Source organism: Xyrauchen texanus, chromosome 38 (assembly GCF_025860055.1).
Source record: "Xyrauchen texanus isolate HMW12.3.18 chromosome 38, RBS_HiC_50CHRs, whole genome shotgun sequence".
NCBI lineage: Eukaryota > Metazoa > Chordata > Actinopteri > Cypriniformes > Catostomidae > Xyrauchen > Xyrauchen texanus.
The window spans coordinates 26453628-26476144 of record NC_068313.1 but is presented as its reverse complement, the minus strand read 5'-3'; the positions used below and the strand labels follow the sequence as shown (position 1 = coordinate 26476144).

General features: G+C 37.7%; 1 protein-coding gene across 14 annotated transcripts in view; it reads left to right on the top strand.

The window, feature by feature from the left end:
- LOC127632101 (RNA-binding protein Musashi homolog 2) overlaps positions 1 to 22517 on the top strand; it is a 372571-nt gene that overhangs the window by 335628 nt on the left and 14426 nt on the right. For 8 of the 14 annotated variants that reach the window (XM_052110593.1, XM_052110591.1, XM_052110592.1 and 5 more), the window contains one exon: positions 17882 to 18061. The exons of the other annotated variants lie outside the window; for them this stretch is intronic. In XM_052110593.1, coding sequence (XP_051966553.1) covers positions 17882 to 18061 — 180 coding nt within the window. The remainder of the gene's footprint in view (positions 1 to 17881; positions 18062 to 22517) is intronic. 14 annotated transcript variants of the gene reach the window in all.

The window sequence follows — 22517 nt, the reverse complement described above, 5'->3', positions numbered from 1 at the left end:
GGCTGGCATTTTGAAATTCACAGTGCATACAGTATATTTGTATGGCTTTCAGTGAGCCGGTATACTTTACATTATTTACAGTTGAGATCAGCACAAAAACATGTAGTAATACTGAAATACAGAGCGGGAATGTGAACCAAACAAATCGAGATGAGGAAGAACTTGCTTTTTGATGTTCAGAGATGTTGTTGAGTTTCAAAATGAAGTGATGTTTAGCTATTTACGTTACTGTGCAATGTCACAATTTACCACACCAATAAAGAATTTGTAGCCTGATCTCATGAACATAATTTTACTATGGTGGTATTTTTGCTAAATTAAATGGTTCCTTCACAGGTGAAATATCCACTGTGTTGTGCTAAAAGTGAGTTAAATAATCTCCCACACAATTATGTTTTAAAGAATAGGGCTCTTTTGATTTTTAAATCAACAAAACCTACCTCCCTAACCTAAACCTTAACCCTTAACCTAAACGATAGTGTCATAAAAAGCAAATGTGAGATAAAAACAGATGGGGTTTTTAAGTTAATACTCTATCATGTTTTTAAAATGAACAGAACCGACCTTCCTACCCTAAACCTTAAATCTATACCTAACCGATAGTGTCATAAAAAGTAAATGTAACATGAATAATTGCTGAAGCAATCATGTCATCTTGTTGCACTTCTATGCATGGTTGGGCTGTAATGGAATACATGTAATGGGATTTCATATTCAGAATACAAAAATGAATTAACTGTATTCAGCCCCCATTCAGAATACAGTTCCAGGACTTTATACAATTTTGTTAGAATTTTAGAGTACTTCTCACATAATGAACACAAAATTGGGCAGATGTGAAACAAAAACATAAATATTGTCAATCAAGTAAGAAACACTCACTCTCTCTTTCTTTAGAGCAGCTGATTTTGCTAATTTGAAAACACATTCATGGGTTAAAATATTTGAATGATGGGTTGCATTTTTGGGTTAATTTAATTATGGACCGCATTTACCAAAATGTTAGATGGTAGGCACTTAAAAATGAAATACATTGCCTTATTTAAAGTTATATTTTTTTCATCAATTTAACATTTGCACACTTGATACATTGTTTCCTGTAATCGTTGCTGTGGAAATACATTGATGCCACTGCAGATACAGCTTCTGTGTACAGACGGAGTAAAGAGCATTAAGAGTAAGAGCATCATGATAAGCATTTGGTGAGTCACGATCATATCAGAAACTTGCAGAATGAAGAACTGTTGAGAAATTTATTAACGACAATTATATGAGTAGGTCAAATGTGGGACAAAGTACTGAAAAGACAAAAAGAGGGTTAAAGGACTTCAAGTAGTTTTAGCTATTATAAATAGCTACTGTCAAATTTGTGGTTTATAGACATATGGGTGGCAAGTTCAGTGACACATATTGTAACACAAAGGCATTTTAATATCTACGTATATCTTACTTTTTAAAAGAACATATACAAAGCAGAGGTGGAAAGTAACGAATTACAACTACTCTCGTTACAGTACTTTAGTACATTTCAAAAAAAATAATTTTATAAATAAATAATAGGACTTTAGTTGATTAAAAAATGAAGAATTGTGAGGGAAATATAGTGGGAAAAACCCACTGTATTGTGATTTCTGCAAGGTTGCGCAATCATTTTCAATTGTTCTAATAATATGAAATTTGATTAGGTACCAAATTAGCACTTTAGAATGCTTTTGTAAGGAATAGGTGACACAGTATATGTTTGCCATCACGGATAAAGAAAAAATTGAATAAATGCTACTTAAAAAATTATTTCAAACCGCATTTATAATTTGCAATGAATGATTTTGGCAGGATTTTTGATAAATGTAATGCATCCTTGGTGAAAGGAAGCATCAATTTCATTCAAGAACAAAAATGTCTTTGTGTTCTAAAAATGGAAGTGTATATGCTATATATAATATAATATACTTTTTAGTAAGTAACTTGTAGCATAATTACTTGAGTAGTTTTTAAGCAAACTACTTATTTACTCTTCTTATACTAATAATATTTCTCAGTACTTCTACTTGTACTCTGGTGAATTATTTAATCAGTAGCAGTACTTTTACTTAAGTAAAAAACAAAATTGGTACTCTTTCCACCACTGATGCAAAGTTATTCACAAAATATAAAAAAATATAAAAAATCTCAAAAGTATGAGTAAAAGAAACAAAACACCCAAAAATAAAAGTGTCGGTAATAAAGAAAATAGGCCTAAATTTGGAAATATGCAAGCAATCCTAGTCAAAATCATTAGTAAGCATTAGTTTCCAACTACACATCTAATTTAAGGAAGCTAGCTTTTCAGATTCACTTGGATGTTAATAGTGTGCATATATATTGTAAAAGCATTCTTATGTGATGTATCGGCATACAGTACTGAACACATTTATTAAAGAGTATTTACTATTCAGCCCAGAATACTGTTAAAGTAATCCACCCAACCCTGCTTCTATGACACTTTTTGATTTGCATGCTCTTCTTTTCTTGTTTCCCGGTTCTTCACAACACAAATGCAATGCTTTATCAGTTGCGCTACCGCGCAAGTTGATCGCATTCAAACAAGCTTGTAAATACAGTTGGTTACATAATGCAAATATTAATCGACTGTATATAATCTACTGTATATAGCCTTACAAGTTCTGCGCTATAGCAGTTTCTTTTATGTCATAAAGCATCATGTGAGGAACAAGTCAAAAAGTGTTTATGATGATCTACTGTTTTACTCCTGATTTATGTTAATGTGAATAAAAGTCATTGTTGTTATAGCAACTCTAGTGTTCAGTTCACCAGGAGACTGCCACGAAATGTACAGCGATCCATGTAAAAATTATTTAGTAAACATTGAGGTTTAGTAATGAGGTTCTTTGTTTGAGAATTTGTCACAGTTGTGCAAGGTCACAGTTGTGCATACATATTGGCTATTTTGCAAAGGCTTCAGTTTTGTCTCATCCTATCAGAATTACAGTTTGAACTATCTGAATTTAAATTATTAGTTTTACTGATTTTAGTTTTTTGTTTTTAGTGTGAATGTGTTACATAATTTAAAGTTATTTTTGCATGGATCCCAGACTTATCATTCACATCTTTTAGGTTGTGGCCAAAAAAAATAAATAATAAAATATTATAGTAGCATTAATTTATAAACAGGGTTTGAAATTAACACCTGCCAAATGTGGGTAAAAAACTCTGTCACTCTTACTGGCCACTTTGGCGGATTACATTTTTTCAGGGTTTTTCCTGCATTAAAAGGAAAAATCCGATTCAGAGCTGCTGCCGAAGTAAATTTTATTGTATTCATCTCGCGTTGAGCGCTTTATAAGCACTAAATATGTCACTCATAACTTACCTCATGCATCTGTGCAGTGCGAATGATGCGTGACCCGCCGCAGCGCACACCAGTGCTCCAAAGATAAGATTGCCAGAGCTCTGAAACAGTGCAGAGCGAACCTTGCATGATTCAGTCGTGCTTCACTTGGTATTGCAGTGGCCAGTGGAAAACACAAAACTTTTGTGCCCATTTGAATTCTACAGAGAGAACATTCTAGTATAAAGTGCTATATGGAGGAAGTCAAGCATCTCACACTGCTAGACGGCACATACATTATAAACAGCAATGACGAGATAAAGAGGAAACAAATACGTCACTGGTTTTTAAAATACACATCATCATCCTTACTCAGATATATCCAGTATATGCTTTATTTAATGCAGTATCTGGTAACTTGCATAGATTTATAGTAAATCTATTTGGGTGAATCTATTAGACTTTAATTTTATGAATGTAGTAAAAGGTTTGTAATGTGTTTGGGCTAGAGCTTTTTCTTAACAAATACTAGTTTATTTTTCTTTTTTTAGAAAAGACTATCTTAACCACATATTAACCTAATCACAGTAATGTGAGGCTACACATGGTCTTACGTAATGGCCTTGTCATTACAAATGCCACTGTTAAACAATGGTAGAACAATGGCAAACTATCATAGGCATTTACAATTTTAAGGGGTTGAAACTTCGTTTTTTTTGACAAATGTTCCTCCTCTTCTATCCTACTCTTGTTTTAGCTGGCGTTTGCCTTTGGATAATATATAGGTTACGTAAACCATTAGGTCGGTGTCCTGCTGAAGTCACATCATTCTTATTTAGATAAAATGTCCAAATGCATGCAGTTACAGCCTCCAGTTACCTTTATACCTTTTTTGCGAGGTGGGGGATTTTGGCAGGTGAAAATGCTGAGTGGCTAGTGACCTTGGAAAACTACTAGCCACAGTTACGGTGAGCCAAAAAGTTCATTTCAAACCCTGTTTATAATTGACTCACTTTTTATCCAAACATAGTCATTACAACATGGATATAATCCTTTTCTTCTTTGAATATCAAGCAAAAATGACTATTGTGAAATTACCGTGATATAAGTCTTCGGTTATACTGCCCACCACTAATAGGTCTAATGAGCCTGATTTTCATTTGAAGATTGAAATCTTGCTGGAATGCAATAGGGTTTTTGGATTGGAACTTCATTAAGCCCATTGGACCAAGTTTATTAGGACTCAACCTAGCAGGCTACTGTAGTTATTTTACTACCCCTTTAATTGCCCCCTCACCCACCCCCTACGGCTGGTATCGTAAGCTGATGGCACAGTTGCACTCTTTTGTGACTGATGGAGTCACTCCATGGTTGCGCTGTGACAGAAGTATGAAAGCCATTGAGACAGAGCACTGACATTTAAGGATGACCTTTTCCGAGAGCCTCATCATCTATTACCAAACTGATCTCCATTGCGCAGCACAATTTATACACCCCTGCTGTGCATACATTTGCTGCTAGGCGGAGGATGAGATGTGTTTGCATGCCGACTGTCAGTCAGTTAACTCCTGCACCAACCTGCTGGCAAGGGTACGGTGAAAGTCAGAGGCTCCGGTCTGACAGACAAGTCGTCGCACTCCAGGGCCCCAGGATTCTGGTGAATTAGTGATTTTGCAGTCGGCCCATCCTCATCTTTTCAGAATCTGTCAATCACCCGAGGGCTGTTGCTCTTTCTCCACCTGCTTTTGATCTAATATTATAATATATTTACTATTTCAAAGCCTGACATTCCACAGATCTGATCATCCAAAGCAGCTTCTTTTTATGATTATTTATTGCCGTTGAAGTCATAAAATATATGACACACACTTTAGCTAGGCTAAATGGTGTGTGTAATATGAATGGGCTTCGGTGATTGCCGACTACGCCAGACCAGACTACTGCTACTCTTTGTCAGTTTGGCCAGAGAAACAGAGTCAGCAGATTTTTTAGGGTCAGGCAACATGTTCAGTATGAACTACTTATCAAATTAGTCTCCGTTTTACACTGATTGTACATGTTAAGCCTACATAAATTAATTTGAAGTCCAGATATTACAGCAGATCTGTTAAAGCTAGAACATACTAAGGCAGAAAATATTAAAATAGCAGATTTAAAGTTGCAATAAAAGTTGTATGATAAGTTTTGAATCCAGTTGAAGGTTTGTCCCTGCTCTTGTACTTCCCCTTCCTCTTGTTCTTCCTCTCAGCCGTATCCTGTGTCCTCTTACTGCTTTATTTACAGATCTTTTGGGTTCAGTCATACACCTTTTTTCTGTTGTATTTTAGCATTTAGTTTGACCTGTGGTGCTGAAAGGAATAGTCACACAAAAATCAATCTTTTGTCATCATTCCAGAGAATTTTTAGCCTGAGACGGACCACATGTATTACAATGAATGGTAGAAATTGAAGCACTCAATATGGCCAGTGCAGAAAAGGAAGTACCGCCTTACATGTTATAGAGCCAATCACCTTTTAGATACAGAGATCACCTGTTGGTTATCTTGAGAACGTGCATTAGCTGGACTGGACCTGCCTGAAAAATAGCGCTTTTTTTTTTGCGTGATCTGAGCTAAAGAAGCACAATTTATGATATCATTGTTGTCAGATTTTACTGCTGATTTGAAATATGTTATTATATGTAATCTTGACTAACTGTTTTGGAGATTTTTGTCTTTTCCCATTTTCCCAAGTAGATACGAGCTATACTTTTATGCCGCTTGTATCAATAGACAATAGCTTCCCCAAACTGTTCCCAAAATGGTTGCAGAATGGACTGACTTGCTTTGAAAGAGACTTTGGTGATTACAAACCCATATGACTTACTTTCTTTGGTGGAACACAAACGGAAATGTAAGGTAGAATTGCTAAAGCCTCAGTCACCATTCACTTTTGTAGAAGAAAGATGGTTATACGGGTTTGGAACACACAAGTATGATGACAGAATTTTTATTTGTGTGTAAACTATTCCTTGAACAACTGTAAATACTTCCCTCAATATTTCTTCCACCACAATAGCCTATATTTTCTTGTTCTTGCCTATTTCAATCATTCTCTGTCTAAAACATCTCTCAATCTTTACCATTTCTCTCCCTGGGGTTTTGTTTTGGTCTTTTTGAAAGTGTCTCCGAATTGAGTGCATGCCTCTGTAGTGGTAATTAGTGCTGGGTATTGATACAGATTTCCCGATTCACATGCTTTCGATATCAATTCATATGTTAATTATATAGGAGACCTTCTAACTAGGTACAATACGAAAATGTATTTTAATCCTATTTAATCATTTTGTTCCCATTTTAGCTTTTTAAAAATGTACAAATCCACGTAAACAATCAATAAATATAATATTATACTGCGTATATAATTTTTTGTTACATTGTTTATTGTTTGATTGCATAATTTGTACTATTTATAATTATTTACATTGATTTGTTGAACACGTGCTAAAAACAGTACTGTCTTTTTAAGAAAACTGGCATTTCTGTAAAGAGCGCCTGTAAACAAACGCATATTAACGAGAGAGACTCAAATGGCTTTACTTTTACATGTTATTCATTTTTATTGATTCATATATATATATATATATATATATAGTATATATATATATATATATAAAATACAGAATAAAATTTTAACCCCCGTTATTTCCCTGGTGGTTATGTGTATGTCTGTTTACTTGGATTTTGAAATATTGCATTATGGTTATTGGATTGCATATGTTTTAAATATTAGCAAAAATGGCTACATTCAGTAACTTGTCTTCGGATTGAAAGTACTAATTCTAATTCTTGTTTACCCCTTAATATATTTGTGTCAGAGGAATGGTGTAAAACGAATTGTGACTTATTGAGATCTCCTACAGCATGTGTCAAAGTGTGCGTCAAATGACATTCTGGCAGAGCTGCCCCATTTACTCTGAGCTCTTTGGCAAATAGAGAGGGAGAGGTGACTCACAGGAGATGCACAAGTTACATGACATTGCACATCTCACAAAAGCACATCCTAGAACTGTAGACCTGACGAACTCAGCACCTCGGCTCACCTGAGCTGGGGACAAAGAGCCACCACTGTCCATGGGGCGAGACTTGTCCATCCAATTTCTTTCAAGCTTTGCCATTCCTTCTCTCCCTCCATCTGTCCCTCTCCGTGAATTTAAAGAATGCTGTGTGTGTGTGTGTGTGTGTGTGTGTGTGTGTGTGTGTGTGTGTGTGTGTGTGTGTGTGTGTGTGTGTGTGTGTGTGTGTGCGCGTGTGGGTGTGAATTAGAGAGGCAGTCAGCACAGAAAACCTGTGTCACTCTCCATTAGTTATCATAGACTGACAGACCTGGACTGCAGCTGTGTCCGCGTCATTCGCTGCAGTCTCCACAGGCCACAGGTGCAGTCTAGGCCAGCCCGTCTCTACGGTGCCAGCCGCCCATGCTGCAAATTTGAAATGTACTTCATACTTGTCTGTCACGCTGCTGATGAAGACAGATGTGTGTTTTCATCATGTCGCGGCTAGCTGTCCGTTTCTGCACAACCTCCCCCTATGTGTGATGGTGTGAGCGCGTGACAAAATGAAAGCTTAAATAAGTATTAAATAATCAGGATTTTTTTCAGTTATTATAGTTTTGAAATGTTACTTTTTATTTTATTTTCAATTTGGCTTTTCAATTTAGTTGAGTTGTTATTTTTCACTCTATCACTGTTAGTTTAAGTTTAGTTTTAGTTTTCAAAGTGCATTTTAGTTTCAGTAAAATTGTAGATTTTCAGTTGATTTATATTTATTTCTATCTTAATATATGTTTAGATGCCATTTTTATGTTTAATGAAGGGTTATTCAAGTTTTTAATTAATTATTTATTATTTAGTTGCATTTGTCCTTTCCAATTTAGTTACATTTTTGTTACTTGTCTTGTTTAGTTTTAGTATTTTAGGGCTTAATGTGTTAGCTGACAACTTTTACATATTTTACATTTAGTGAAGAGTTAGGGTTCACATTTTATATTATACAATGTATCAAAAATTATAGCTAAAATTAGTTCATGGTTGTTTTATCAGCCACAATGTAGCTGTTCTATTCTGTAACATTATTTCTGTCAACAAAAACTTTGTTAACAATTGTAACTGGTGAGTGCTATTCTAGGATGAATCTCTGTCTCAAACAATCTGGATTTTTATTTTAATTTTAATTTTTTTGTCATGTACATCATTTTCTAAGCACAAACCGATGAAACATTATCTATATATAATTTATGAAACATCATCTCTTGCTGGCAGGGACATGTAGTAATCATAATTACTCTAATATGTGACTAGAAAAAAAAATATCTCTGAATGGAGAATGAAGCTTTCTGGATCCAATGGAAGGTTCTTGTAATTCTTTAAAGATGACATTGGTGGAAATGAGGTAGCTAATTGTGGATGTTCGGAAATTTCAAAGCTAATTTGGAGACACATTTGACATGTTTATTGACACCCTTGTAGCAGATGTGTTGGAAGGGAGAGAAGTGGAGAGAGATGCTGGAGATTGAGAGGCTGGGAGATAAAACATAATGTCACTGTGAGTATGGAATTGCAGGGTCAGTGCTTTTTATAGAACGCCAGTATGTGTTTTTGTTTGAGTGTACAGATTCCCTCTCCACGACTGTCATTTCTGCCCGGAGTAGATGATTGTGTGAAATGCTATTTCCAAGGCAGGCCGCAGTCCTTGAGCTTTTTTAAAAAGTGTTTGAAAGTCACATTGCGAAATGTCAGCTTTTCCATCGTCCCCCCATGAAAAGACTCTGTAAATGGTAGTATTTCGCTAACATCAGCAGGCTAATTGTGGTAATAGACTGCTGACAGGTCAAGTGTGAGCCATTCTGACTGGGTACAGAGAAAGAGGAAGATTTTTTCTCACCTTCTTGAAGCAGGCCCACTGTACACAATGTCAAATTGCTATGCAAACACATTTTCGTTTTTCCTAGACTTTTATACCAGACAAACAGATTTTAGTCTCAATGTCAGTGTGAAACACAGAGCTCATCAAGCATCTCCAAGAATAAATAGTTTTTACCAAAAGACCTCAATGAAGGTGGCCTGCTTTTAGTAGCAAATTAGATAAGTAAGATTACACAATGAGGAATTTGACTTGGTGAATTGCTTCCAAGAACCAGATGAAGCAGAAAGCAAGGTGTTAACAAATAAATATAGACAGGTAGGAACAACACTATGGCAGTATTTTGTGACACCATGTTGAACCATAAAAATTGTAAGTAGTTTAGTTATTAGGTTTTGTTTTTTTATTTTGAGTTTTTCTTGATGCTTGACTTGATGATGTGACTGTGGCTACATTTACATTCATCCAAATACATTTAAAAATACCGTTTTCATTTTCGAAACGCTCCCCATCCACACTGTCATTTTCAAGCATTTTTCCAGAAGTTGCTTGTCCACGCTGAAACATGAAAATGCTTAAATCCTCTTACTGAAAATGCGAAATCTCTGTTGCATGTACGGTCTGAAACGCAATTATCCTCCCGTTCCGTCGCCAGTCACCAATTCCGAGTAAACTTCCCGTCGCCTTTGAAGGAACGCAATGTAAATTCATTACAGTAGTACAAAAGCCTGTCTCACTGTGGACGGAAGGCCAAAATGTAGAGGAAAAAGATGCATTTTCAACCGAAAACCTATTAGGCTATTTTCAGACTGCAGGCAAATCAGAATTTTTCTCAAATCAGATCTTTTCAGGCAGACTGTCCGCACTATTATTTGCAAGTGATCATATTTGCATGTTCAGACTTAACCAACCTATCTGCATGGGTTGCTTTGGTAATAACGTAGGTGTACCCACGTGACGATGCTTTCAAAACAGATGCGGGAAAAATGGAGGTGCATCATCTCGCTTTCCAAATAAGCGCCTTGTCCAGTCATGGTGCAGAACTCCTCCGTTGCACAAGAAAAACTCAGTGACGGAGGAAACTGGTAAATATTGTGATGTTCCGTACTGCAGTCACCGTTTTTTGACGTCATCATTGTGTGTCGTGTTAAGAGTGATGCAAAAGACCGTTTGAAATCAGATTTGAGCAGCCAGAGCGTCCAGACTGAGATGCATCTGAAAAAATCCAATTTTGATCGCATTTGAAACTACCTCCCGATGTGAAGGAAAATCTGATTTCATGTGTTTTTTTGCTGTCCAGACTAGATTTTTTTGGATAATCAAAAAATGTGGTTTTAGTGGCAGTCTGAACAAGGTCTTAGTGTGGAGATGGCCAGAGACTGAAATCTGTCACTTTGTTTTAAGGAAGAGAACAGTAAACATGGGGTTCTTTTAGGCCTTTATACAGTTTTAGCACAGCTTTACTTTTCCTACACAGGGATGCAAGTTTGACTTTGGCTTACGTTATTCTTTGATCCCATTCCCTCTCGATCTCCCTCCACTTTCATGTTTGGGCTCAATTTTACTATGATTAAAGACAAAAATCCCATAAACAAAATTTTGGTTTTCGATAAATAAGCAGTAATTCAGAACAGGAAATCTATATTTCATAAGAATTGATTTGCATATTGTAACTAGAAGTGAACCATCTATATTGCATATAACGTTTGTATTATACTTATCAAAGTCCTCCCTTATTTTGAATGTAAAGACTGATAGCTGTGTTAAAAGAGCAGCATATTAATTATGATCTCAAATTTGGCCTTATCAACCCTTCATGTTGGCCTGGGTGGTCTGGACTGATGCGGTCTTGACTACAGTACGATTCGACAAACAAAATGTCCACCACTGTGTGTATGCATAAAGCCATGACAAATTGCCACTCTCTGTTCATTAAACAGCTGATAAAGGGACTCTTATTTACATACTCATGTATTTATGTATCTGTTTCTTGATGCCGCTCTAACAGATATTATGTATAATAAAACAAAACTGCACCGTGGGGTGTTGGGAGGGGGGGCGGGGGGTTGTAGGGGGAGTAAAAAGCAACCAGTGCTTTCATCTCAGCAACAGCTAAGAAGTACCCAGATGGGCTTTGTAATGGTGCAGTTGACAACCTTCCAGAGTGCATCCATTCTGAGCTCGCCTGCCCTGCTTCGGTCCCTCTGTCCCTCACCCTTGCTAGGGGGTCCTGGCTCGGTGCAGATGTTGCTCAGACAAAGGCACATCTGGATGACCTACTCCCAGCTGTTCCGGCATGACCTTAGAGTGTGTTCGCTGCCCTCAGTGCAGCACACAGAGGCGGAATGATGAATAGATGAGATGATGTCGTACGCCCACCATGAACGAGTGAGTGCCTCACATTCCTACACCGCTATTCATCAAGTCGGTGGAAGTGAGTTTGCGCATCTATCACCTGTCAACAATGCACCCCCCCACCCCAAACCTGACATTATAGAGTAATTAGATTTATCTTTGAGCGAAGGGGAGAGGCCCGCATGTATTCGTTTTTGTAGGAGAAGAAAACATTTTGAGCGTTTTGTTTTGTTTGACTATGAAGTTGTAGTTTGAGGAATTATTCATATGAAAATGTGTGACTATTAATGGAGGGAGACAATCTGTCCTTGCATTTTTTCTGCATCCTCCATCACGAGTTATTCACAGAGGCATAAAACGTTCCAAGTGCCATTCTCTAACTGATTGGCAGCATAGAATACAGTGGGGAAGCCATGGAGGAGCCATTATTGTGGCAACTTTTGATGTTTAAAAATGGCAGGGTTTAATTTAGCTCTTCTTTTTTTTTCCTCGTTCCTCACTTCCACTTGGTAAAAGTGAATGATTTGCATGCACTCTGAGAGAGAATTAGCCAGCAAAGGTAATCAAGCAGCCCTATTCCGCCAGATGGCTTTCTCTATAGACAGTAAATGGGCACTTTTTAACTGTGTTTTATTCCGTGTTTCTGCTTCAGATAGCACTGTCATTGGACGTGATCTACCTGGATAATAAACGTAATTTCTGCAGGCCGTTATTAGATAAGACCTTTGCTGCCACCTCTTTAACGCAAACAGCTTTCCAAGGCTAATTTGCCATGTCAATGCAAACAAAGAAACCAGGTGTGTTTGTTGTATGTGCGGTAATGTCCTATTTTGCATCCTGCGGTTCCTGTTCCGTGGAAATTAGGCGAAATATTTATGCAGATTGCGGCAGGGCCAAGGCATTGTCGTGTATAGCAGACTGTGGAGCGTCAGACAAAAGGGACGAGGCAGGCCACTTCGCTCGCGTCTGTGAAAGGACTTCATTTGCTTGTTGTTAAAGATCTAATTAGGAGGATGTGGGGAAACAGGACGGGATGGCAGCTTGTCTAATTAAGAGGCACGTTCAGGGTTCCCTTTGAACCTCAAGGATGCCCATCTATTAGAGAAGCCCATCAAAAATGGATTCAGCCTAAGTGCATTTTTGGTTGCTTTCCTTAAATGATTTAAGATGTGTGCACTGGAGTGGGCTTCCCCCTCCTCTCCGAAAGCCTGGAACACTTGAAGATTCTGAGCATAACGACCATTTCCATCATTTTTGCGCAGTTAGTTGGGGAAATTGCTTGGATGTCGTAATGCATCTGTGATTTATTTGCGTTCACAAATGTAGGGACTGGCAGGACTGGGATTTTCATGCTTGTTTCTGGTTATTAAACATACAGATCTTTTTAGTTCCTCGGAAATGCCTGTGAATGTTCTCGGACTGTTTTAGCGGCCCCAAAAATCTATGACACATATTTTTGAATTGGCTATTTTTTCTTTTTCTTTTTTGGAAAGGAGCCTGAAAAAAGGTGTAGAACATGGCCAAAACGTTTGTTGACACTCAAACACAACAACCACCACACAAAAATTGTGTTTGTTTAAACATTTATTTTTTAAAAACATGGGTATTTTAAGGAAGCTGGTCTTCCCAGACATCTTCCACTTGGATCATGGCTGGGGCAGGGATTTGCTTCCAAGAACATCAGTGAGGTCAGGCGTTGATATTTGGCAGTTGGGTCTGGCTCAAAGTTGCCATTCCAATTCATCCCAAAAGTGTTCAGTGGGGTTCAGGTTTGGGCTTTGTGCAGGCCAGTTAAGTTCTTCCACAACACTCAATTATTTTTGACGGGCCAAATTTTTGGCCCAGGGGCCTGTTGCACCTGCCATGCACAAGTTACAATTTAGACTAGCTTTAGCGTAAAGAGGCGCTAAGTTACAATTTATACACTACTAAATATTTAATAATTTCACCATTAAATCTAAATATTTATGGAAGCCTCAAACCAGGAGTAACAAAATCTAACTCAATGACATCGCTCAAGGTTTTGCATGACAGACTTCTATCTTTTAGACATATATGACTATTTTGACATTTACACTCATGTACATTTACAAGAGAATGTAAAAAATAGACTAGCATGAAACCATTCTAAGCGGTGCACTTTTCGGTGTGCATCGTCTGGTGTCACTGGCATGCAAATTTTCAATGTAATATGAAATTTTTCCCAGTTTGTTATATTTTTATTTATTTACTGATCCTTATTATTTACAGTTCCTAAACCTGATTAATTATATATATATATATATATATATATATATATATATATATATATATATATATATATATATATATATAATTAGCCTTCAGAACTGCCTTAATTCTACGTGGCATTGATTCAACAAGGTGCTGAAAGCATTCTTTAGAAATGTTGGCCCATATTGATAGGATAGCATCTTGCAGTTGATGGAGATTTGTGGGATGCACATCCAGGGCACGAAGCTCTCGTTCCACCACATCCCAAAGATGCTCTATTGGGTTGAGATCTGGTGACTGTGGGGGCCATTTTAGTACAGTGAACTCATTGTCATGTTCAAGAAACCAATTTGAAATGATTCGAGCTTTGTGACATGGTGCATTATCCTGCTGGAAGTAGCCATCAGAGGATGGGTACATGGTGGCCATAAAGGGATGGACATGGTCAGAAACAATGCTCAGGTAGGCTGTGGCATTTAAACGATGCCCAATTGGCACAAAGGGGCCTAAAGTGTGCCAAGAAAACTCCCCCACACCATTACACCACCACCACCAGCCTGCACAGTGGTAACAAGGCATGATGGATCCATGTTCTCATTCTGTTTACGCCAAATTCTGACTATACCATCTGAATGTCTCAACAGAAATCGAGACTCATCAGACCAGGCAACATTTTTCCAGTCTTCAACTGTCCAATTTTGGTGAGCTCTTGCAAATTGTAGCCTCTTTTTCCTATTTGTAGTGGAGATGAGTGGTACCCGGTGGGGTCTTCTGCTGTTGTAGCCCATGCGCCTCAAGGTTGTGCGTGTTGTGGCTTCACAAATGCTTTGCTGCATACCTCGGTTGTAATGAGTGGTTATTTCAGGCAAAGTTGCTCTTCTATCAGCATGAATCATTCGGCCCATTCTCCTCTGACCTCTAGCATCAACAAGGCATTTTCGCCCACAGGACTGCCGCATACTGGATGTTTTTCCCTTTTCACACCATTCTTTGTAAACCCTAGAAATGGTTGTGTGTGAAAATCCCAGTAACTGAGCAGATTGTGAAATACTCAGACCGGCCCGTCTGGCACCAAAAACCATGCCACGCTCAAAATTGCTTAAATCACCTTTCTTTCCCATTCTGACATTCAGTTTGGAGTTCAGGAGATTGTCTTGACCAGGACCACACCCCTAAATGCATTGAAGCAACTGCCATGTGATTGGTTGATTAGATAATTGCATTAATGAGAAATTGAACAGGTGTTCCTAATAATCCTTTAGGTGAGTGTATATATATATATATTTTTTTTTTTTTTTTTTTCCGCACTGCTTAACAATGGAAATGTAATTTATTACCACTGACAATTAGGCCTTATGTGTGACAAAAATGTTAAATATTCCTTAAGATAAAACTGAAATGAGTGTTTTTCAACACTTCTGTTCACTATTATGAAGTCTGCTTATTGGATAAATAAAGGTAAATGTCAGATGATGTGGCTGCACATTACTTTACAGAGAGCTTATTTCTAACTAGCTAAGTATTGCATTAATAACTGGTTGTGCGACTAAATTAAGCACTGATTTATTTACAAACTAACTAGTAGTTACTAAGCCCTTAGTTTGAACTCTACATCCCAACGTAACACCTGGTACAACCCTACACTGGGCATTATGCACTCTACATTACTCGTTCGTCTATGGAGATTGCATGTCAGTATTCTTGCACCTAGCATAAAAAAGCAATTGGTGCATCTGAAATAACCAAACCTGTTAATTAGAAGGATCATTTTTTTTACATACTTTTGGCCATGTAGTGTATAAATGATACCAACAAGCCTCTGTGACCAAAAACGCAGCTGTTGTTGTTTGCCTACATTAAAGCAGATCCAAAGTTTGGGCTGAGGTGAGTCAGCGGAGAAGAGCCTAGAGCCAGATAATTAATGAGTGATTGGGGAAGGTCGGAGCAACGAGCATCAACTGCATGCTACAGCCTCAGAGAGAGATCAGTGGCCCAGAATCAGTATTTCTTTTTTCTTTTCCTTTATTTATATTACTTTATTACTCCCTCAACCCTTCTTAAATGTAGGCTTCTGTAGACCTCATTTGTTCTACTGTGTATATCTGAGATCCTCTGAAACTAATTAAGAGGAAATAAAGGAAGAATATTGAATATAGGACCTCACCAAGGCTGCTCTAATGAGACAGTGTCTAGGATGAGTGGTTGTCTTGATATGAAACCTCAGCAGAGGGTCTGTATTGGCTGTTTATAAACAGTTAGCAGGTACATTGCAGTTTGTGAGATCCATCTTGTACTGTAACACCTTCCCTGAAGTTCACAGTTTCTCATCTAAAACAACAGCAGGCAGTGTAGGAAGGGATCAGCTTAATTACACACCCTCAGTTGTGGAACTGGGACCATTTTAGGGTGTTCTTCTCAAGTACAATGTTAGCTCTTCTCACATTTGTCTGCTTTTCACAGAGAGAAAGAGTTTTGAGATTGAGATTATGTAATAGTTGTTCTGGTTAAATCTCATATATAAAGGACATTTGCAATACTGTTAATAAGTAACTGCCAGTAACATCCCAAAATGTATTTGGGCACTTGAGCTACACTTAAAATGCATGAATGACAAGATAATAAAACAACCAAGTGCAATCAAATGATGCTAGCCCTTTATCATAAATTAAGCCTAATTATGCCTAATTTCACTCAGTTCCCCTCAAATTCAAATATGTGCCATAGCAAAGTAAACACAGGTGTAGTTCAACACAAAAACGAAGGACATTTTCCACTAAATTTGACTACCAGAACGTGTCCTTTTGCCTTAATTTTTAACTGTAACGTTTTGCTTGAAAAGTGCTATCTTTCTTAAAAATAAATGTGCCTTAGTTTGATATTTTGTTATCTAATGGCATGACATTGACGAAGTTTACATGCACATTCTTGCACCGATTATGCTTAACCAGCCAAAAACAAGTGTGTGGTAATGTAAACGCATTAAACGGCTTTCCTTTATTGTGTAAGGTCATAAACGGGTAGATTTTGTGTATTACCTTGATTTCGCCTTGCATGTAAACATTCTTACCGGACTATCCAGTGTAAGCAAGTGTTGTGCGCATGCCTCTTCGAGATTTGACATCAAATGCAGAGAATAACTAGATTATTTCAAATCTCATGTAAACGCAGTTTCCTTGCTTTGGTGAGTTATCATCTTATTGGTGTGCATGTAAACAGGTTTACTGCTGCTTTTTTAAAGTTTCCAAATACTCTTAGGACCACTGTATATAATATGTAAAAGCATCTTTTTACTTGTAATAATTTGTGCAGATTGACTCTTACAATAAAATAAAACATAAGAATCCTTATTTTGTTTAGACATTTTTTTAATACATTATCCACAATACCAACATAATGCACAATGCTTTATTATTTGGCTAACCATGCCTTAACCAAATACCAAGAATACCAAGCAGAGAGAGTTTTTCTGAAGTTATTGTCCTGCTTGTTGTGTTTGTTATGGATGCTGAATTTAAATTTGTTTTCAATAGTGAACATTTCTTTTTTAAATATCTATTAAGGGCTGTCAGTTTTTATGTAATGCTTTAAACAGTGACTTTAATGTACATATTTGATCTGTACTGTGTTAGTACCTCCAACTACAGCAAGCTCAAAGGTTGATAGGGTTGGAAAGGACAGGCAAGACAGGTAGGGATAGGATAGGACAGTACAGGATAGGATAGGTTGGGATCGAATGGGATAGGATAGGATAGGATGGGATAGAGGTGGGATAGGGATCGGTTTAGGAATGGGGTAGGGATCGGTTTACGGATAAATATTAGGGATGGGATTGGGATAGTATAGGATACATTCAAACACATCAAAGGGGGAAATGGCAAGATGTCGCTCTACAATCTCAGCATTTATCTTCCTAGTGCACGCTGCATTGTACAACCATGCAAGTCATATATTAAGCATTGCCTCGTAAAATTACTATGCAAAAGTCATATTTCCCCCAATGATGGAGTCCCATTCCTCCTCCTTCTCCCCTCCTCTTCCTCCTCCTTCCCTGTACTGTATCTCCCAGGCTTCCCCGATTACGGTTTCTATTCTTCGCCGAGCGACCAACGGGGGCCCCCCTTCTCCTTTGCTGACTATGGTTCCCTGGGCCCCCAGGCGGCTCAGCTGCTGCAAAGCGAGCATGCCACATCAGCCTGCAACTCCCCTCTCCAGCACCTGGCCAGCCCGGATCAGTATAAGAGCCCAGGTGTGTACCCGCCTCTCCTTCATTCAATGATTGATTTGATTCATGCGGTTGATTCATCACCGTGCCATTCATTATAACCAGAGAGAGAGAAAAAAGTGAGAGAGAGGGAGAGAGGGACTCGTGCATCCATGCAGTTTGCTTGATGTGTGCTGCATGTTGATTTTTCATAGCTTTGATAAAAGCATTCTTATTTAGCTTGGGGATTGAGGGAGAGTGTGTGTATATGATGTTGCCATTATGTATGTAATATTGAGATATATGGGCATGCAGGATTTGACTGCGGTCACATTCCCTGTGCAATTAACCACATGGTATGGCATATGCGGTTATGTCTGGTAGTGGTGTATCTTGTACAGTACATATCTAGACACGTATATGTATTACATGCCCATCAGCTCCATTCCACTTACCTGTCAGCCTGCTGGCATGTGATAAAGGATATCCAAACATCTGAATTCATATACACAAATATAAAATGACAAGCCATTTGTTTTCAAGCTGATTGTATCTCTTAGTTTGCACAGTTGGGCCTAGTATCATGTATTGTTAATGCATCCTCTTATTGCAGACTGTTTATTCTGTTTGCATCTTGTTTTGTGCGCATATGCAAGAGTTATCTGAGTGAAATGGAGTATTGTGTGTTGCATGGTTGATATATTCTCATTTTAATAGAGCCAACATATTTGTTATTGCCAAGTTTTGGGCATATTTTGTTATGCTTCGTGGTAGTGCAGCACTGACTTCTTAAAGTCACTCAGTCCTCTTAAAAACAGCAGAGTTGCACTTTATATTCAGTAGCCTGTTGACTGTAGTCTTGAGATCTCAGCAATAAACAGGACACATGATGCCAAGTTCCATGATAATGACTAATAAATCAAGGTTCATGGCAAAACCAGACCATTTCTGGTTCAGATCCCAGTAAGGAAAAGTGGGGAATGATGATTTCATAAATGTTTGAGAAACATTTTTAGTATGTATTTGAATAATTGTTTCGTGTGAATTGCATGTGCGGGGGAGAATGTCACCTCTCTGACCCAAATAGTATAATGCTTACATTTCCTCAAACCTTGTGTGCAGTAGACACCGCTGCAACACTTTCCTTCTTGGGAGGTCTTTAAATGATTGCACGCTCTAAGATAGACACGTCGCACATAATAAGGGATTTTTAAATAAATCCATAATAGTTGATAATGTGTATGAATTTGTTTCCCAGCAGTATCGAGCTACAGAAACAATTTCCTGCTCAGTTAATGAGCACATCCATTGATGACTTCTGGAGCTATACAAGTCAGTGAATCAACATGTCTTATTAGCGGTGGCCTATTGGGAATTCAAAAGGGAGGATGTGATGATAATCAGTACTGTCACTTGCATGAGATACTATGCAATGTGCTGCATTTCCCCTCTTGTTTAAAAGTGCTTTTCTTTTTTTCTTTTTTTATGACAAATGAAAACTAATTTCCTCAAGAGTTACTGTTTCGAGTATTAATGCTTTGATTCAGATCAGCTCAATCATTGCTGACATGCCAAGCTCATGACGCAGTTTCGAGCTTAGAGTTAACACTTAGGATAACCTGTGAACAGACTTGCACTTGAAGTTTTGATGTGTCTCACACCATGCGGTTTTTGGAGCCTTTTTTAAATTTGTATTTGCTGTGTATTCCTGACATATTGACTACCATCCTCACATTTCAAAAAAATAAAATAAATGTATAATTTCTCAAACAGTATTTTTGTGGTGTTACCCAGTTAAAATATCGGAGTATCCCTAAAACAAAGTAAAGTTTCTTTGGAGACAACATTGTGAAAAATAGAAAGAATTTTTTTCAGATAATGTGTCTTGAAGCAAGTAATTTTTCTTACCCTATTGGGAAATAATTTTTGCTGTTTGGTTTGGCTTGGTTTGTTTTGGTTTGGTTATTCAAGATGTATTATCTGAAAATAAGCCATCTTAAAAAAAAGTTTAAAATTAACATCTTAAAAAAAAAAAATCTTGTTTTAAGAATGATTAAAGGGGTCATGACATGGGTTTTTTTATTGTATTATTATGTTCCCTTAGGTGCAATTATAGTATTAATATATTTTTTTTTAAGAAAAACTTTTAAAATCTAGTGATTTATGACCTTTTCCCACCCTGTTTCTCATCCTCTGATTCAAACAGTCTGTTTTGGGGGCGTTTTCCATTTAAGACTTCAGTGTTAACGCCCACTGTTATGATTGGCTAACGTCAGTGCCTATGTATCAATTATTGACGCCCCAGCCAGAACAATATGCAAGTAAACTAAGTAAAAACACTGTGATTATTCATAATGAATGAAATTGCGCTTTAAAAAGTAGTTTAAAGTTTAAAATAGATTACTTACAGTTTGCGTCGTCGTTGTTCCCAGAATAGTCGGCACGGACTTATCTTTGAGCAACAGTTTTCTGGCAAAGCCAGCATCATATTGAGATTTGTTCTCAAAACAGTCATCCTTAAAATGTACAGAACAAACGCTTAAGTTAACACTGCCGTGACTGGGACGTCCGCAAAAAATAAACTGCATCCATTTTTCCCTGACGTCTGGATCTTTCGGCAGCTTATTCAGAGGTTTTGTTTGACCACAGCCAGGAACAGCACATCTGTGTGGCATCGTAATTTTCCTGTGCACAAGTAGTCTCTGTCAGAGCTCGCTGTCCATCGACTGAACACTTGTGAGGCGCACGGCGATACTGAAATGAGCGTAGTTGTCTTGCGCTTAAAGCGTAGTTATCTTGTGCTGGAGGCGGTCATATGCAAACGCTGGTACGTCACTTCTAACCGACACGTCACTTCTAACCATGAATCCAGAACGAGCTGTATTTTGAGCTTGATTAAATAAATGATTTGTTTAGAATGGGGAGGACGTCTTAAAATATTAAACTTGCAGGACGTTTTAATGATACAAAGACCTCTTATATACCAAAAGATCAAGGCAAATTTGGTTTCTCATGTCATGACCCCTTTAAATATTTTTTTACTGCAAAACAAGACCTTTTTTGCATTGTATCGCATTGCTTTACCTAAAGTATTGCTTAAGGAAATCTAGTCTGATTGTTGTCACTTGGAAATTGTGTAGCATATTTCACATTAAACAAACCAAGACGTCCTCTACATATAGATGTTTTGCTAGCAGCTGCCATCTTCCATTCTGTTCCAATCTACAGATGGATATACACACTGTCCCATCATCCCTCACAGTAGCTGTCTCTATTTTTATACATTGACATTTAGAAGTGAGAGCTTTGACTGGTAAACCGCACATCTCTCCTCTTGTCTGTATATTAATTTGTGTAAAAAGCAGATGGATTGTGCCTTGTGTTGTGTTTTGATTTTTACTTACGGCGGCATGTTGCCCCCTATCTAACATATTTGATCGCTTAGATAAGCTCTCTTGGATACTATTCCATTCACACAGAAACCTTTTACCCTCCCAAATATCGTGGAGGCTGCTATAGGCAGTAATAGACTTCCACTTCAATGGGTGCTGAACTAAAGCCTTCGCTTGTGGAGGAACTTGATTTAATATTCGCTTATTAATGGAAGTGTCATAGAAGGACACGAATAGGAGAAAAATGAGCGTGGCACAGCAAGGGGCCTCAAAGATTCTGAGAGCTTTCATTTAATTGAATTCATACATTTGTTTTTGTTTTGTTTTTTTCTTTAATTTGCCTATCAACAGCAGTTAAATGGAGGGGTCATTTGCGGATGACAGCAGCCATGGCTCAAGTGCTCTGATATAATTAGTCTTATTGTAATCCCCCCCACCCCCAAAACCCCCTTCCCTTTACCCATTTGTCCGTTTTTCCGAGGCTTGGATTTGTGTATAGGTTCAGAGGTTTCGAATTGGGCAACCAAACCTTGCAGAGTTCAAATGGCAAGTGAATTGAGAACACTTAACGGCTTTAGATATTTTGTTATGTCTTCCGCCCTTATGAATATTATACTGCCCCTATTATTGTTGGGTTGTTTTGCTGTTTTTGTGAGAAAAAGCGAAGGTCACTCAAGATGAGCTAGTCTCAGACTATCGATGAAACTGCACTAGTTATAGAAGCGTGAAGTCACATCATGATTTTGTTCCTCGTATGTTTGTTTTGGTGGCTTAATGCAAGAGATATTGCACATATGCATGAGTTCTGGAGTAAACAAAAAACATGTGCCATCCTAGATTAACTTCTGATGTTAAATTTCCACTGAGGTAAAAGTTGTTAGAAGACGTGCGAGTCACGACAAATGTTTTCTTTAGTAGACAGTTTGTATGTCTTTGATTTGAATGCATTACTTGCATAAAATACAGAGCTTGTTGATTGTTAATATTCAGGGTTCCAAGGTTCATGGAAAGCCTGGGAATATCAGTGAATTTAAAAATTGTTATTTCCAGGCCTGGAAAATTCATGGACAGTCACTGTATAGTTCATCAGCTAGAAATTCTTCATTGGG